General features: G+C 24.6%; 4 protein-coding genes across 4 annotated transcripts; 2 read left to right on the top strand and 2 right to left on the bottom strand.

Moving 5' to 3' along the window:
• Positions 1–685: 685 nt before the first annotated feature.
• MKS88_004772 (high mobility group protein B1) lies at positions 686–1,009 on the bottom strand (the record flags this gene model as incomplete). Its single annotated transcript, XM_067217975.1, has 1 exon — positions 686–1,009. The coding sequence occupies one exon, from the start codon at positions 1,007–1,009 to the stop codon at positions 686–688; it is 324 nt and encodes a 107-aa protein (XP_067071154.1).
• A 6,198-nt stretch (positions 1,010–7,207) lies between these two features.
• On the top strand, positions 7,208–10,366 carry MKS88_004773 (origin recognition complex subunit 1; the record flags this gene model as incomplete). Its single annotated transcript, XM_067217977.1, has 1 exon — positions 7,208–10,366. One exon carries the CDS (start codon positions 7,208–7,210, stop codon positions 10,364–10,366), a length of 3,159 nt encoding a protein of 1,052 aa, XP_067071155.1.
• A 440-nt stretch (positions 10,367–10,806) lies between these two features.
• Positions 10,807–11,575, bottom strand: MKS88_004774 (uncharacterized protein; the record flags this gene model as incomplete). The annotated part of the gene is made up of 2 exons (XM_067217978.1): positions 10,807–10,914; positions 11,216–11,575. The coding sequence occupies 2 exons, from the start codon at positions 11,573–11,575 to the stop codon at positions 10,807–10,809; spliced, it is 468 nt and encodes a 155-aa protein (XP_067071156.1).
• An 897-nt stretch (positions 11,576–12,472) lies between these two features.
• Positions 12,473–13,350, top strand: MKS88_004775 (signal recognition particle subunit SRP14; the record flags this gene model as incomplete). The annotated part of the gene is made up of 3 exons (XM_067217979.1): positions 12,473–12,575; positions 12,887–13,090; positions 13,301–13,350. 3 exons carry the CDS (start codon positions 12,473–12,475, stop codon positions 13,348–13,350), a joined length of 357 nt encoding a protein of 118 aa, XP_067071157.1.
• Positions 13,351–13,949: the final 599 nt, after the last annotated feature.

Here is a 13,949-nt window from a genome sequence, read left to right on the forward strand (position 1 = left end):
ATTCAGTACACATGAGGATTTATAAATGTATATAAAAAAAATAGTTATTCTTGAAAAATTTTAAATGTTATTTTTCTATATATTTAAAAAAAAAAAATAAAATAAAAATGAGAAACTGTTTCCATTTTAATATATTTTATCTTAAAAAGAAATTCTCATTTTATTATTATATTAATCTATCATGCATATTATATTACATTCATATACATTTCTATATTATTTCATATATATGTATAAAATTTTAGGGATTTATGCATAATATATGTGCAAAAAAGATAAAAATAAATGTATTTATTTGATTGATTAAGTTTTCCATATTTCTTTGTTATTCTTTTTGTCACAATTTTTCTACATATTTGTATTTGTGCATATATACATATACATACATGCGTATACATACAAACATATATACATATATATAAATATATGTACAAATAAACATACATATATTCACATACATACATAAATACAAATTGATACATATATTAACATACATAAATACATATTGATACATATATTTACATACATAAATACATATTCATACTTATATTTACATACATAAATACATATTCATACTTATATTTACATACATAAAATATATGCAATTCGTACTTATATATATATATATATATATATATATATATATTTTTATATATATAATTTTTTTCGTTAAAAGAAAATCGGTTTATGCTTTCACTTTCGATTTAGCATACTCTACTTTCTCTTTTTCATATCTTATTTTATCTTCTTGTGCCTTTTTTTCATAGGGTGCCTTTTCTCGTTCGTCCAACTTATTCCATGCTTCCCCAATCATTTTCCCTACTGTAGCAACATCTTTGCTTAATCCTGGGTCTCGATTAATAATTTCTGCCCTCTTTTCCTTCGCAAAAAACATATATGCAGAAAGAGACCTCTTAGGTGCATGTGGATCTTTTTTGTTTTTTCTTCTTTTCTTAACTTCTTTTCCTCCCATGTTCTTCATCTCTTTAAATTTTTTCATAGCATCCATCTTTTAATGTGTTCTTTAGCTTTACTTAAAATATTTCACTTCAAATTTTTTATAATTCACCACTAACAACCTTTGTATGTGTACCTTTTATGAGTAATTTTTTCCCTAAAAAGTTCTATTTCACAAAAAATTTTGAAATTCTTTGTTAATTCCCTGCACACTTAAGTAAATACGTGTGATGTATCCTTTACGGTCTTACGTTATTATAGTGAATTTTATATTAATATCGTAATTATTATGAGTTATTTTATATATATATATATATATTTGTATATATATATACAAATATATATATATATTTGTATTTTAATAAATGCTTACCGTACATACAATGTATGTATTTAAATAATATAAATATATATATGTTTGTACATATATATATTCAATATTTTATATATATGTTTTTAATAATATATACATATACTGCATAATGCTAATGTATATTTTCTTATAATGTATGTACGTTATCGCATACTGTAAATAAATACCTTCTCATGTGTATTTATAAGTGTGTATTATGAAATTTAAAAAAAACTATACAAAAAATTTTATATATACATAAAAAGGCATACATAAAAAAATTTTATACCTTTATTTATATATAAGATAATATATATGTATATATTTATGTGCATGTGTATATATTTATGTATTATAAAATGGCGAAAAAAATGGAAAGTCCTCTTATAATTTTGCAAAGTTAAAACCTCCTTTATATTTCGTAAATATCATTTACCAATTTTATTCGTTCAAAATTAATTTCTGATAATTTTTTTAAGTATTCAGCATAATAAAAATTAAGTTAAAATTATCAATTCAGATGCCTTGATATCGCAAACGTATGTGCATTATTTGTGTTAAAAAAGCATAGTAAAATATAAGCATTTACATACATGTATTTTATATATATGTATAAATTACTGCATACACCTTTGTTCATATATATATATATATATATATATATATTACTGCATACACATATATATATATATATATATATATAAAATATATATATATATTACATATATATATTGTATATGTATATTCGCGTACACATATATATATGTTTATATCTGTATGTGCAAGATGATTTGCTATTATTTCTCAAAAATAACCAAAAACATTAAATGTGTATGCATTATATATATATATATATATATATATATATATATATATATAATATAAATATAAATATAATATAAATAAAATATAAAATATAAATATAATATAAATATAAATATATATATATATATATATATATAAATATAAATATATATATATATATATTTATTTATGTTTAATCACATAGTTTATCATTAAAAAGATAGAGCTCACTTTTTTTTTTTTTTCCTTTTTCATTCATATTTATATATTTATTTTTACCAAAAGGGGCAAAATTTATATATTTAATTTATATATATTGTATATGTAAACGTGTATTTATATAAATGTTATAATATATATATAATATAGGAATATATGTATCTGTGCATTTATACATATATATATATAATATTGATGCATTATACTATATAATTACGTATTATACATAAACATTTATGCATTAATACATGTATCTTTATACAGTTAAACGTACATAAAATTTTTAAATTACACTAAACGATTATGCATATATATATATATATATATATTATATATATGTATAAACGTACGTACATAAGCATTTAATCATTTACGCATATGTATTTTTGCTTTTATACATGTGTTTATGCGTTTATATATAATTACGCATACTTGGTTATTTACATGCTTATATATTTATATATGTGTCAATAGTTTATGCTCATATGTATATATAAACTTTTAATTTTATAAAAAACTTATAAAACCTCTTTTTTTAAGCTTTTTATCTTCCTTTTTTTTTTTCGCTTAAAAAAATTGTATCTTTTTATGAAATATTTTAAATTATGAAGCTTTATGTTCTTGTATGTTCTTTTGCATTTTTTCACATAAGGTAAATCATACGCACATTTACAAGCTTGTATGCTTTATTAATTTTTTTTTTTTTTTGTAAAAACTGTATAATCCTAATAAAACTAATGAACATAATAAGGAAATACTTTTTAAAGAATAGCAATAAAAAAGAAAAGAAAAAAAAAAAAAATGAAATCTAAGAAGTATTTAAACATTATTCAAAAGTACATTACTACACTCATTTGAAATTATTTCCCATAGCCACATTTTAACATATATAAAGGTATTATATATAACAATTTAATTATACTGTTTGCACATTATTTTATAAAATCAATTGTTTTACACTACATAAAATTTTAACGTGTTTTAACTGTGTATTTATATAAATTGGGCAATTACATTACCTCCCCCCACCCCAAAAAGGAAACAAAACAAAACAAATTATTTAGTATAATTGAACGTGCGATTATACTGTTCTTTTCAAATATCGTAGAATATTTTATGTATAAGTTTTACCTTTAAAAAAGAGTATAATATTTACCCGCATAAAAGAATATCAAAGAGTATATATATTTATATGTATGTATATCCATTATTACATCTTTTATTGAAGAAACCATAACGTATTGAAGCTTTACACCTTTTATTTTTTTTCGTTCGAAGATTATTAGTAGTTTTCTAAAATTTATGTTCACATCTGATCTTGATTGTAAAATAACATAAATATGAAATATATTGGTATTTTCAAAAATAAGCACATGTGTACGTACCTACATACCTACATACACACTTACATACATATCTGCTAACGGATTATGTTAATTTTGAAATTTATGTATTTTATGTATTTTATGTGTTGTGTTTTAGGTTTTAATAGTACATTTGGTATGTAGCAAAAATATTTGTTACATCCTTTAACAAATAATAAAATATCATAATGCTAATACTGTCTAAATTTTAACGAAACGATGTATTTAAAAATTATGTAAATTTGTAGATTTACAAAAATTATGTAGTAGTAGTAATGTATATCATAAAATTATGCATATCCAATTTAAATAAAATATATAAAAAGGAATTATTTTACTCCCAAGAGTGCATATTTAACGGGTCTAATATGTTTAATATAAATGGTTTTAACCGAAGTTACCAGGACGTTTTCAAGTATATACATATACATACAATATACATATACATACAATATAAATATATATATATATATATATGTGTGTACATACTTACATATAAATAAGTGCTTTTATGTAGAGCTTAATTAGGTAAGGTTATGTCATTGATCACATTAGAAAGGTTGTAATAGCAGGATTATGTTTTCTCTCCTTTTATTCTTCAACTTTATTTTATCTTTTCATCAATCGGAAAAAAAAAAGAAAAAAAAGAATAAAGAATAAAGAATAAAGAATGAAAGTGTAGAGTACCATATAGAAGTAAAAATAAAAGAATAATACAATAAGAAGGTATGAATTCAGAGCTAATTGGAAGATATACACTACAATTAGTAAAGTTGTGTTCGCTTATTTTTAACTATATGATTTATTTCAAAAGATACAGCAGAAGAGGCGTGCACCTTTATATATTCCTTTTCATTTTGTAGCAGATATCTCATATTATTTATTTTTGCTTTTTTATCCCTCCATTTTTACTGTACCTCATATATATGTTTATGTATATATATTTACTTATTTATATAAACCTCAAAATCAAACTAATTTTGTCTATTTTAATGTGTTGTTATGTACACAATACTTTATGCACTTTTTTGTAATAGTTAACAAAGGACGATATTTATTACATCTTTGCATATGTGCAAATGTGTAGCAAAATGAGGAACAGGGCTTTGCGTTTTCCGGTTTATGGTCACTGCAAATGTTTGCATATATGTACGAATGTATCTATGTATGTATTTATATAAATACAAACACACACATGAATTCGTGTGCATATTGAGCATATGTAAACTTTAAATCATTGTGAAAAAGTGAAAAAATTAAACTGCATAACACTTGTATACATACATGTATGTGTATATATATATATATATATTTTTTTTTTTTTTTTTCATTTTGATAAGAAGTTTTCCTTTTCAACCTTTTTTTTGTCCAACATATCAGAATTAACTACTGAATATATTACACAATTTTAATTACATATTGTCAAAAAAAAAAATAATAAATTATTAAGATCTTTAAAAGGAAAATTTTTTGAATTAAAAGAGCGAAAAACTATATGAAATAAACTCTGCAAAATTATCTTTAAAGTAAAAAATAATTCTGACGCATAATAATAACCTTTAAATACGCTTGGTAGCATGTTTTGAATGAAGTATAACATTACTCATGTACTTTCAAATAAAGGAGAATACTCAGTTATGTTATTAAATATCTCCTTTTATATATTTAACGGTAAAAAATGAAATTCAAATGAAACATTAGGGGAAAATATATAAAAAACCTGCATTCATAAAGGCATATTACATTCACAATGGTGTGTTACATTCATAATGTTATGCCATTTTGTACTTAATTTTTTATTTACTTAAAATTATTCATTTTTAATATAAAAGCGGAAAAAAGAAAAGCTAATTTTTAAATAGTAATATTTTCATAAAAGACTTATTAATTATGTATATCGTTTCCGCGGAATATTTTACTAAAATGGACATATGAGAAATATGTACTTTTATTCCTTAAAAAAAAAAAGAAGAAATAAATAAATGAATATCCGGATAATACCAAAATGAATGCAAAATTTTCCTATGCACTTATTTTTACCTATAGTATTTGTAAGAACATACAGAATATGAAGTTATGTAGGCACGTACAGCTGCGGCATCCATAGTACGTTTACATTGTATTGGTATATAATACATACATATACATATATTAACGTATTTACATAGGTATACATATGCTGACACGTAAAATATTCAAACGTTTCTTGTATGTAAAAATAGCGTACAAACGAAGATTTTCGCTTTTTTGAATATATAAAAAATTTTGAGAAACAAAAAAGTTTAAGAGTACTTAACACGATGGACATCTACACATTTAAAATTAAATTTTACAGTGATTTTGTGAAATTTATATATATATATACATATATATATTAGCACTTAATCCTTGCATTATCTCAATATTATAATATCATAAACAGACGATATCACGAAGACGAAACGTCATCATATAATTGCATATATAACCCTCGTTCTCATTTTATTTGTTATCTTATTTTTTATTTCCTTTTATATACACTATTATTCTTTATACTACTTCACCCTAAAAAAAATAGAGTCCTCTAAACTTGAAAGATCTGTCTACCTCATTACCATTTTGTTTTTCCCTTATGTGTAGAGAAAGGTACACAAGCACTGAGGAGAAAACAAAACAAAACAAAACAAAGTGAATTAGCATAATGGATAAAAGGGAAAATGGTAAAAAGGAAAAATAGTAAATTGGTAAATGGCAAAATGGTAAAATGACAAAAAGGCAAAATGACAAAAAGGCAAAATGACAAAAAGGCAAAATGACAAAAAGGCAAAATGACAAAAAGGCAAAAAGGCAAAATGGCAAAATGGCAAAAAGGCAAAATGTTAAATGGTAATATGGCCAAATTACAATATAACAAAATGACGAAATATATTGTGCATACAAAAAAATAATTCCGAATTGAAATGCTCGCATACTCTCCTTAACCGTAAAAGCATACGCAAAATAAAAATGCGATTTTCAAAAAAATGTATGTTTTCTTTAGACTCCTTTTTTTTTTTTTTTTTTTTTTTTTCTTATTAAACAATAATGTACTACTTATACTGTTATTTTTTAAATAAGAAGGATTAAAAACAAAGTCTAAAAAATTTTTCCATCTTATAATTTTACACCCTTGACTATCATTAGTATCTCTACATTAATTTTCCATAATTTCCTCTTCCATTTTACATTAAAGGCGAAAACTATTTAGACTCTTATAACTTCGTAAAATGGTAAAACCAAGAAGCAGTAAAATGAAAGAACAGAAAATTATAACATTTTAAAATGTGACAATTAATGTTATTCTTATTTTTTTCTTCTTAAAAGCAACGCGATAATAAGCAATCTTTATGAATTTATTTTTATTTTTAAAATAAGAAAAATACGAAAAAGAAGAAGAAGAAGAAGAAGGAAAAAAAAAAAAAAAAAAAAAAAGTTCTTAAGCAACACACATTTATGGTATTTTTTTTTTTTTATTTTAAAAAAAAAAAAAAAAATGACTCCAAAAAAAAAATTTCATAGCTTTCATATGAATGATAATGAAATTTTGAGTCCTACTAAAAAAGGCATAAAGTTAGATGTAAGCAAATTAAATATTTTGAATTTTCCAATAATTTCAAAAAACGAAGAGAAAAAAAGAATAGATAAAAATAATATATCTGATTATAATAAAATAAGAAAAAGTACACAAGACTTTTACGTCGAAGTACAAGAACCCAATGACAATACTAAAATTACAACTAACAGTGATAGTTCTAGCAGTAGTAGTAGTAGTACTAATACTAGCACAGTTATAAAAAAAAAAAAAAAAAAAGAAAAATATAATTTTGACGAATCGTCTTCCTCTGTATATACCTCCTCCTTCTGCTCTTCCTCCTCTTCTGCTTTTTCTTCCGATTCTTTGCAAAGCAATTTATTGAAAAGTTACAGTAATACATCAAACAAGGGAGAGACAAAATTGATAACAGAAAATAGTGATAATAGAATATACGATAATATGAGGAGATCTCCAAGAATACTAAACGCAAATCAATATAATAGAACAGTAAAGAATGACAATAAGGATAAGAATGCACAATTGGTAACAGAAAAAAAAAAAATGTACCCAAAAAGAAACAAAGACCATAACAACAACCATAATAACGATAAACGTATTTCAGCTAGCACAATAAAGGATAAAAAAAATAATAATAACACTACAAACAATGTAAAAATTTCAAAAAATGAAGAAAAGAAAGCATCTATCAGGTCTCGCTCGAGTGTATTAGCAAAGCGAAAAAGTGATAGTCTTTTCAAAGGATCAGAGGAACATCAACCCAACGGGAAAAGGACAAAAATGGGCACCAATCATATCAGTGATACTAACAATTATGATAGAAACAATAATAATAGTAATAATAACAGGAGTGGTCCAAATAAACAAGTAACAACCGAAAAGACGAACAGAAATTCAAATGAAAGCAGAGGAAAAAACAAGGAATTTTCGGAAGAAGAAGTAACAAAATTGATTAGTCGCTATTCCATTACAGTGGTAGAAGAAAACAGCTGTGAGTATCAAGACGGCATAATATATGAAAGTATAGTCATAAATAAGGTGCAGTATTCAATATGTGATGATGTTATGATATTTTGTGCAAACAAAGATGAGAAGAAAAAAAATACAAAAAGCTACATATTGAAAAAAGGGAAAATTTCAGGTTTTTATAAAAATCTCACAAGTAAAAACCTGCAAGTCGAAATATGCCTATACTACGATATGTATGATGATATATATATAAAAGAATTGGAAAAAATACAAAAATCAAGAAGGAGTAAAGGATATTTTGAAGAATTTCTAGATGAGAAAACAAGGGATATTTACCTATTAGGAAATGTAGAATTTAAAATAGTAGATGCAAATTTAATTTTTAAAAAGGTACATGTATATAATGAAAAAAACTTTTTTGAAAAAGCACTTTTATCAAATCAAGGGAAAGACAAGTTTTTGTGTACCCATTATTTAAAAGAACGAGAAGATAAGTTATGTGAGATACAAAATGAAGATCATTGGGATAATTTAGTACTTGGGTCGAGTGATTTATATTACTACTTTTCAAATAATAAAAAAAGTAGTACTAAAAATAAATCGCTTAAACTTATAATAGACAAGTTAAAAATTAATGAAATGTTTGAATTAGGTGAAAATAAAAAAGGAGGTACACCTAAAAAATCTAGCACAACTACACATGCTAAGACTAAATATTATGAAAGCAAAATTGACAGTAAGGCAAAAACTACTACTCATACTAATGGAAAGAAGAAGGATCTTACTGCTGATTTCAAGAACTTAATAAAACAAGACCAAGAAAATTATTACATCAATCTGTTAAGTAATATAAAAGATCCTACTGATAAAGCAATTAGAATGATGCAGTTAGATGTTGTCCCAAAATATTTACCATGCAGAGAAAAAGAAATAAAAGAAGTCCATGAATTTCTGGAATCTGGTATAAAACAAGAAGGTAGTAATCAAATATTATATATAAGTGGTATGCCAGGTACTGGAAAAACAGCTACAGTATATAGTGTAATTCAGTTATTACAAAATAAAAGCAAACAAAAATATTTACCTCCATTTAATGTATTCGAAATCAACGGAATGAATGTTGTACATCCAAATGCAGCATATCAAGTATTTTATAAACAACTATTTAATAAGAAACCACCGAATGCTTTAAATTCATTTAAAATTATTGATAGATTATTTAACAGGAATCAGAAAGATAATCGAAATGTTTCTATTTTAATTATTGATGAAATAGATTACTTAATTACTAAAACACAAAAGGTACTTTTTACTCTTTTCGACTGGCCTACAAAAGTAAATAGTAAACTTGTGCTAATAGCTATTTCAAATACCATGGATTTACCTGAACGCTTAATACCGAGGTGCAGATCCCGTTTAGCTTTTGGTCGCTTAGTCTTTAGTCCATATAAAGGAGATGAAATTGAAAAAATTATAAAAGAGAGATTGGAAAACTGTAAAGAAATAATCGATCATACAGCCATCCAATTATGTGCAAGAAAAGTAGCAAATGTTTCAGGGGATATTAGAAAAGCATTACAAATATGTAGAAAAGCTTTTGAAAATAAACGAGGTCAAAAAATTGTACCAAGAGATATTACAGAAGCAACCAACCAGTTATTCGATTCACCATTAACTCATGCAATTAATTATTTACCTTGGGCTTTTAAAACATTCCTTACTTGTATTATTATAGAATTAAGAATGCTAAATGAGTTTATCATACCATATAAAAAGGTTGTTAACAGATACAAAGTAATGATCGAAACTAGTGGAAAATATATAGGCATGTGCAGTGATAACGAGTTATTTAAAATCATGCTAGACAAACTTGTAAAAATGGGCATCTTACTAATTAGACCATATATACCTTTAGAAAATTTAAACAAAAATAAATCTAAAGAATCACTACTAGGTTTTAATGAATCATCCAAAAAAACAGCTGAAAATAAATCTTCAAAAACGCAGGTTAACGCAGAAATTGATAAAGAATCGGGGGATATGGGATTAGAACTTAATGTCGAAACGCAGTTAATCATTACAGCACTTATGAAAGACTCCGAGTGTTCCAAGAAGTTAAATTTTTACTAACCTTTTTGCTGCATCCAAGCTAAAAAGTCAACTAGCCTTTTTTTTTTTTTTTTTTAAACAACAAAAATGTGAATTCCTCATTAGGCCTTCCTTTTTTTATTCCCCCTATCTGCAAACATTTTTCGTAAATGCGTAAAATTATGTAATAACACGCTTCTTCATTGTTTATGTATTTCGAACATCCATAAAGACCTGTTGACAACTTATAAAATTATGCAGAGGTATAGAAGCTATTTTTGTGCTTATGGTAAAGTAGTATTTACAAGTTTTAAAAAAATAAAAAAACATATACGCAAAATGGTGCCAAAAATGTTGTTCTTCTTTGTGCACATTTTTTATAACAAAAAAAAAAGGAAAAAATAAAAAAAGAAGAGGTTATCATATACCCTTTCGTTAAGCTTTTTTTTTCGTATTTTCTTTATCTTATCCTGGAAGAATTATCACTTTCTTTGGTTCTTTCTTTTCTTTACATAGTCAACTTTTTTTGTTATTGATGTTTCATTTTCATCGGATTCGTCGCTGCTTTCTACTATCCTTTTCTTCCTAACCTGAAAAAAGGAAAAAGGAGCTAAAAATTTTTCTAAAACACATGAAAAAAAAAAAAAATGCAAAAGCAAAGGCAAGAACAAGAGCAGAACATAAGACATATATTACATGCATATCATATGTACACATTCAATGTATGCATATCTGGTCAAATATTTTAAAGGAAAAATTTTTGCTACAAATATGCAAAATTATTTTTGCTCTCCCGACAACAGTCACGATTAGCGGCATAAAGCATATGCCTTCCATTTTTCCATATTTCCATTTATCCTTTTTTTTTTTTCTTTCAAAAAATAATCTTACACTTAGATTAATGAACATATTCCTGTTATTTCCTTTTTGAAAATTTCCACATCTTTTATTTTTATCATTATGAGCTAATTTTTTTTTTAAAATAATATTCTTAATGTTGTCTATTCCTAGATTAGTTTCTTTCTTATTAATATTATTATTTTGACTACTTTTTGTAATAGTAGCTTTATGGTTCTTTTGTGTTTTATTTTTTTCATTTATCTGAAAAATGACGTCAAGTTCTTCTTCCTCTTCTTCTTCCTCCTTTTCTTCCTCAATGTATGCATCATACTTATTACATTCCTTGTAATTATTATCAATTTTCTTGATAAGTTCATCGGCATCCTTTCCCTCTACATACTCGATGTTCATTTTGTTTTACTAACACGCTAGCAGAGGGATATTCCATGTAAACTGGGCATATCAAAACATATCAACACTTAAACTTAAACAGGAATACATGCAAACATGCGTACGTATAAGCATATATATTGTATACATAAACTATTATATTAAGTTTGCCTTGTTCATAAAAAACAATTGGACCATTTAGGACGTTTAAATGGAATTCTTATTTAACAGTTCCTGCCTTTTAAAAACATTCTTTTATTAAACTATAAGAAACGTAAGCTTTATTTTATTTTATTTTATTATTATTTTTTTTTATTTCATTTACTTCGTTTAGTTGCAACTTGCAATTCAACTCATTCGTTGTAATTCCGGTAACTTCATTTCATTTCATTTCATTTCATTTCATTTATTTATTTATTTATTTTTTTTCTTTTGTAGGGATAGGCACTCAAATATTTTTCTTTATAAAATTGTTTAGTGGTTAAGCATAACGCCATTCTTTTTTCTTTTTTTTGTTTTTTATTTATTTGTTTTTATTTTTCATTTTTTGTATTTTTTTAAATGCGCAATTAATTAAAACTAATTTATCCTCTGCTGAAGCTATAGCTTTTTTTTTTTCAACTTCCATTTCTTTGACACTCTTATATATTAAAATACCAATGTTAGTGTATTTTTTCAAATTTTAATTTTGTTTACATATTTGCAGTATTAACAGATATATAATGTAATTCCCATTCTTTCGAGTTTTATTCCTTTTTTTATTTATTTATTTTTTTTTTCTTAAGATATTATATAAATTTTGGATAGTACATTCTTAATATATGTACTGTGCACATACCTAACTTAGTTAAAAGTAATATTGTATGCCATTAATTTTTATTCCCTTATCAAACATTAAATAAAAAGAAAAAAAAAAAGATGGTTTTACTAAGCAATAGCTTATTTATTGAAGAGTTCAGAAAGCTATGTGCGCAGGACAAAGAGGAGGGGAAAACTTCCATTTGGCTAACCATGAAAAAAGGTAATAATATAAAGTTAATGCTAATATGTAACATTTTTCCAATCAATAGTTTTTAAAAAAAAAAAAAAAAAGTTTTATGTTTGTCAATATGAATTGGCATACGTTGTAGAATATTGAGTGGTTGTCATGTGCGCCCATTGGGGCTTTTCTATGTGCTGATATAAATCTAAACATAACTGTGTACATATACATATACGTATGTCAATGACACATGTACGTGCATTATATATATGTGTGCACACACATTTAAGAAAAATTTCTTTTTTTTTTTTTTTTTTTTCTGCTGCATTTTGCAATGTCAACCAATGCAGTCAAACGAAGCGATATAAAAATTTGTGCTACAAAAAAAGGGCCAACAGAAAAAATCAAAAAAAAAAATAACAAAGAGAACATGAAAACGAATAAGAAATATATTTGTTTGATTAGAGCAACTGATGGGAAAAAAGAAAAAATATCCACACATGTGTACGATAACGTACTTAACTTTTCTCAAGAATTAAACAACATCATAAAAGGTTAAACGTTCTGTGAAGATCCCTCCGTTATGCGGTTATGCCGTTATGCGGTTATGCCGTTATGCGGTTATGCCGTTATGCGGTTATGCCGTTATGCGGTTATGCTGTTATGCGGTTATGCTGTTATGCCGTTATAATGTTATGCCGCTGTACATTTATTTTATTTTATATATAAATTTTTTTTTTTTCATTTACTAACCTTTTTTAAAGTAATAGAAGAGGGAAAATTTGAAAAAGAACAGAAATCGAAAAGTCCCTAATTTGACGAAGTAAAATAAAACGAAGTGATATGTAGCGAAGTAAAATATAGCTGACTAAAATATAACTAAGTGAAAAATATCTAAGTGAAAAATAAATAAGTAAAATATAAGTGAAATATAAGTAAAATATAAGTGAAATATAAATAAGTAATAAGTGAAATATAAATAAGTAATAAGTGAAATATAAATAAGTAATAAGTGAAATATAAATAAGTAATAAGTGAAATATAAGTAAAATATAAGTAAAATATAAGTAAAATATAAGTGAAATATAAGTAAAATATAAGTGAAATATAAATAAGTAATAAGTGAAATATAAATAAGTAATAAGTGAAATATAAGTAATAAGTCACAAAGGAGGTAAAAATGCCCCGAGTTATCGAGAAGTTGTAACAAGGGAAGCGTTGGGTATATTTAACGAAAACGAAAAAATTAAGCAAAAGGCTGTTGAGCATATGCACCAAAAAAAAAAAAAAAAATAAAAAATACAAATATATTTATATATATATTTATTTATTCATGTGCGTTAGTTATATTTAATTATTTATTTATATGCATAAGTGTCCGAATTGAACACACATCGGTGGGGAAAAAAACAC

Source organism: Plasmodium brasilianum, chromosome 13 (genome assembly GCF_023973825.1).
Source record: "Plasmodium brasilianum strain Bolivian I chromosome 13, whole genome shotgun sequence".
NCBI classification, from domain to species: domain Eukaryota; phylum Apicomplexa; class Aconoidasida; order Haemosporida; family Plasmodiidae; genus Plasmodium; species Plasmodium brasilianum.